This window comes from Borostomias antarcticus (assembly GCF_949987555.1).
Source record: "Borostomias antarcticus genome assembly, chromosome: 19".
Taxonomy (NCBI): Eukaryota; Metazoa; Chordata; class Actinopteri; order Stomiiformes; family Stomiidae; genus Borostomias; species Borostomias antarcticus.
Genome location: NC_140252.1, coordinates 16,816,836 through 16,821,835, shown reverse-complemented (window position 1 = coordinate 16,821,835; position 5,000 = coordinate 16,816,836). Strand labels below are relative to the sequence as shown.

General features: G+C 56.1%; 1 protein-coding gene across 1 annotated transcript in view; it reads left to right on the top strand.

Moving 5' to 3' along the window:
• fndc1 (fibronectin type III domain containing 1) overlaps positions 1–5,000 on the top strand; it is a gene marked incomplete at both ends in the record, with an annotated part of 40,394 nt that overhangs the window by 21,046 nt on the left and 14,348 nt on the right. Inside the window, 4 exons of the mRNA XM_084454035.1 lie at positions 869–1,845; positions 2,338–2,453; positions 2,891–3,002; positions 3,164–3,502. Of these exons, the coding sequence (XP_084310161.1) occupies positions 869–1,845; positions 2,338–2,453; positions 2,891–3,002; positions 3,164–3,502 (1,544 nt within the window). The remainder of the gene's footprint in view (positions 1–868; positions 1,846–2,337; positions 2,454–2,890; positions 3,003–3,163; positions 3,503–5,000) is intronic.

The following is a 5,000-nucleotide window of genomic DNA, read 5'->3' as shown; positions in this document are numbered from 1 at the left end:
CACCCAGCTCACACAGTCCCAACACGCACACTCACAACACACACACTCCCGATAGACACAATCCCAACACACACAATCGCAGCTCACACACTCCCAGTTCACACACTCGCAACACACACACTCCTGATACACGCAATCCCACAACACACACTCGCAACACACACACTCCTGATACACGCAATCCCACAACACACACTCGCAACACACACACTCCTAACACACACACTCCCACCACACACACTCTCAGCTCACACACTCTCAGCTCACACAATCCCAGCACACACACTCACAACACACACACTCCTGATGCACGCAATCCCACAACACACACTCGCAACACACACACTCCCGATACACGCAATCCCACAACACACACTCGCAACACACACACTCCTAAAACACACACTCCCAACACACACACTCTCAGCTCACACAATTCCAGCACACACACTCGCAACACACACACTCCTGATGCACGCAATCCCACAACACACACTCGCAACACACACACTCTCAGCTCACAAAGTCCCAACACACACACTCACAACACACACACTCCCGATGCACGCATTCCCACAACACACAGTCGCAACACACACACTCCCAACACACACACTCTCAGCTCACACAATCCCAACACACACACTCGCAACACACACACTCCCGATGCACGCAATCCCACAACACACAGTCGCAACACACACACTCCTAACACACACACTCGCAACACGCACACTCCCGATACACACAATCCCAACACACACACTCGCAACACGCACACTCCCGATACACACAATCCCAACACACACACTCGCAACACTCACACTCCTGATACACACACTCCCAACACGCACGGCACGACACACAGAAAGGAGCACGACCACCTTGACCGCCCCAAGCACACGCAGGCGGAGACCGCCGAAGAGGAAGAGCCCACATCCCGTACCCGAACCACCCCCGCTGCGCCTGCCGTGGAGGAGGAGAGACCGGAGGAGACGGAGAGGGAGGAGAGCGACCGCGAGACGCCGTCTCTCCCGCCCTCCAGGGTTAACCCCTCGCCGTCCGAGAGGATCCCGCCACCGTCCGGCCGTCACCCGAGCAGGTCCGGCTCGGTCCCGAGGGTCTCGTCCCCCCGAGCCGACGGGCGTGTCCCCTGGACCCGGACCTCGTCCTCCGTGGGGGCGGGGCGTCCCGTCCTGCGGGAGACGGCCTCCGCCAGGGCCCGGGGGGCGGCGGCGGGGGCGGCGGGCGCGGCGGGCGTGTCGGAGGTGCAGGAGACCAGCCTGGACCTCAAGACGCCCTCCACCCTCTACCCGCTGAAGAACGGCGCGGCCGCGGGGGAGGGGTCGAGCAAACCCTCCCCGCCCAATAGGAATACAGCATCGAGCGGATCCAGGAACCCGGTCACTTCCTCCTCCTCCTCCTCCTCCTCGAAATCCAACTCTATTCCTTCCTCTGGCGGAAGCAGGGACAGAGGCGGCAACGACCACGACGAGGACTACCTCGACGAGAGCAGCGAGGAGGTCTTGGCGGGGAGCGAGAAGGCGCCCGACCCCGCCCCCAGAACCACTACCTCGCTGGCCGTCCGTCCCCACAGGCCCTCCCAGGGGGTGGAGAACGAGAGCGTGGACCGCCCGTCCTCCCCCAGGTCCAGGACCGGCTCCTTCTCCTTTATCCCCATCCCCCGACGGCCCGTGCCGGGAGCCAATGGGAGGGCCCGATTTCCCATGTTAGCCAATAGGCAGTCGGGTTCCAGGTTAGCCCAGCCGCCCCTGACCTCGGAGAGGGGCCAGGGGTCGAGGGCGCGCTACCCCAGCCAACCGGTCAAGCCCGGCTACGGAAACGGTAATGCTGAGTTGCGTTTCTCTCTGGGGTTTGGGTCAGTAGAGTCGTACCTCAAAGCTAGTCTCTCTCCAGACTCAGATATTGCGTTGAATCGCTGCGCTAGTGTTCTGAGGGCGTATCGAAGGGCCAAAATTGAAAGAGTGACAGGTCGTAGCAGCAAATGAGAGACGTGAGCCCAGGTTAGATGGGCGGGGCATATCCTATCCTGATCGCGGAAGTCGCTACTGATTGGTGTCGCCGGGATTCCAGTGCTACCAATGAACCGCCAGGATTTGAACACCGGATTTTTGCATGAAGTGTCCCAGACCCATAGAGAGATCTGCAGCATAGTTGACTTATCTGAGGAGTAATCCAGTAAGTGTACAGTATGTACATTAGATAGACTAGATTTCAAACGAGAGAATTTAGAGCCGATCCACATTCAACTAAAGGGGCAGTCCGTGTTACAATGCTCCGAGTGTTGAGTTGTAGTAACGAGTCTCCATCCCACAGGTAAGAATGGCCGTCCCAACCTGACAGCCACCGGTGATAAAGACAGCAGCTCGTCTGCGGACCCCAGCAAGGCCGGCGGGCGCAGACACATCACCGGGCCTGACGGCACTAAATGGGTACGCAGCGTGCGCCGGGTCCAGACACGTTTCTGTCTGACCAACATGGGGAGATTTCACCACTGAATAGGATTTTTTTATAATCGTAATGTGTGTATGTGTGTGTGTACGTGTGTGTGTGTGGGGGGGGGATGGTGTGTCTCTCGGTGTGTGTGTGTGTGTGTGTGTGTGTGTGTGTGGTGTCTCTCGGTGTGTGTGCGCGTGTGTCTCTCGTGTGTGTGTGTCTGTGTGTGGTGTGTCTCTCGGTGTGTGTGTGTCTCTCGTTGTGTGTGTGTGTTTGTGTGTGTGTGTGTGTCTGTGTGTGTGTGTGTGTGTGTGTGTGTGTGTGTGTGTGTGTGTGTGTGTGTGTGTGGTGTGTCTCGGTGTGTGTGTGTGTGTGTGTGTGTGTGTCTCGGTGTGTGTGTGTGTGTCTCGGTGTGTGTGTGTGTGTTCCCCAGGTGGTAGACCTGGATAAGGGGGTGCTGATGAATGAGGAAGGGCGTGTCCTGCAGGACTCTCAGGGCCGGCCCAGGAGGGTGGTCCTGGGGGAGGACGGACGCACCATATTTGGTCAGTCTCTGGTCAGATTCAGATTCTAAAATTACAATTAGAATCAACAAAGTTAGAAAGTATAAACATAGCTTTGTTTGCAAAAATCAGCTGTTTCTATTTCTCATCGCACTTTGAATCTCTAATCTTTCCTTTCTTATCCTGGCCCCGCCCACCACCAGACCACCTGGGCAGCCCGCTGGTCAACCAGGAGGGCCTGGCCCTGTTCGGCCACGGGCGCCACAGCCGACCGGTGGTCAACCCCAAAGACAAGTTCCTGACCGTGGGGGGCAAGCCCCTCATCGGCCTGGACCAGCCTCCGCCTACGACCACGACCCGACCTCCGACCACCACCACGCCGGAACCCACCACCACCCTCCCCGCCACGACGGAGTGGACCACCGAGGAGCCCACCACCCCGATGGTGTTCCCCACCTGCCCCCCCGGGACCTTCTCCAGGGCCGACGCCCTTGGCTTCCCTGCGCTGGACGCCGACGGCATCCTGGACTGCTACCCGGACGGTGGGTCTCTTACCGGAACGAGGCCTCCGCACACGTTCTACGGTTCTACTGATAGAGTTCTACATTCTACGGTTCTACTGATAGAGTTCTACGTTCTACGGTTCTACTGATAGAGTTCTACGTGCCTTAGGTGTTAGAATAAGATAGTACCATGCAGTACCCGCTCACGCCAGTGTGGTTAAAAGGCGTAACATAAAGGAGTAGTAGTTTGGTATTTAGCATCCTAAGCAGTTATAAGGTTACTGTAGGTTATTTATGATCATATACCACGGTCCATATAAACATTTTTTTGCATTCTTGAGATAGTTAATGCTCATTGCTCACAGCCAAGTCACAGCTGAGTACACAATGGGGCTCTATATATGTCCATAGATATGATTAACTGGACCATTGTACAGTATATGATCATAAATAACCTTAACATAACAGGGCTTATATGATGCTAAATACGGTACCAAACTACTCCCGTAAATATTCATAATCATTAGTTGTTTTCCCCTGATGTCTCCTCGGTATCCCAGAGTGAGATGACGTAACGTGAACTTGGAAACTTGAAAATTAATCTTTAATTCCAGCGTTTTGTTCGGACGCCAAAATGTGTCCCGGGTATCCGGCGTGCTGTGAGTGGGCCAGTGCTCGGGGCCCCTGGCTCTGGCTCTGTCCATGGCGAGCGCTGCTCCCTGGCCGGCTCTGTCCAGCTGTGTCTGTGGCTCGGACCAAAGGATGACATCAGCCCCTCGACGGGGCAGTTTAGCTCACCCCCTCCTCCATCCCCCTCTCCTCTACAGAGGAGGGGAGAGAGGGGAGGGGAGGAGAGGAGAGAGGGGAGGAGAGGAGAGAGGGGAGAGGAAGGAAGGGAGGGGAGGAGAGAGAGGAGAGGAAGGGAGGAGAGAGAGGAGAGGGGAGGAGAGAAGAGAAAGGGGAGGTGAGAGGAGAGAGAGAGGGGAGGAGAGAAGAGAAAGGGGAGGTGAGAGGAGAGAGAGAGGAGAGAGAGGAAAGGGAAGGAGAGAGGGGAGAGGAGAGGAAAGAGAGAGAGGGGAAAGAGAGGAGAGAGAGAGGAAAGGGGAGGAGAGAGAGAGACGAGAGGAGAGGGGAAAGAGGAGAAGAGAGGAAGGGAGGGGAGTGGTGTTGTTTACCATCTCCGTCGTCTCTCCACTGTTGACGAATCTCTCTCTCTCTCCTTCTCTCCCTTTCTGTCTCTCTCTCTCTCAGCAGCCGCAGCCAGTTTTATCTGCTCAGCGTAGGTGTTCAGAGATATCTGTCTGTCTGTGTGTGTGTGTGTGTGTGTGTGTGTGTGTGTGTGTGTGTGTGTGTGTGTGTGTGTGTGTCCAGAGATGTGTGTCTGTTTGTGAGACTGCATGTTAGCATACATCTGGATCTGGGCTGTGGTTGGTGTGAGGGTGGGTTGGGAGGTCAGCCATGGCGAAGCATACAGTGCTACACACACACACACACACACACACACACACCCATACACACACACACACACATAAACATA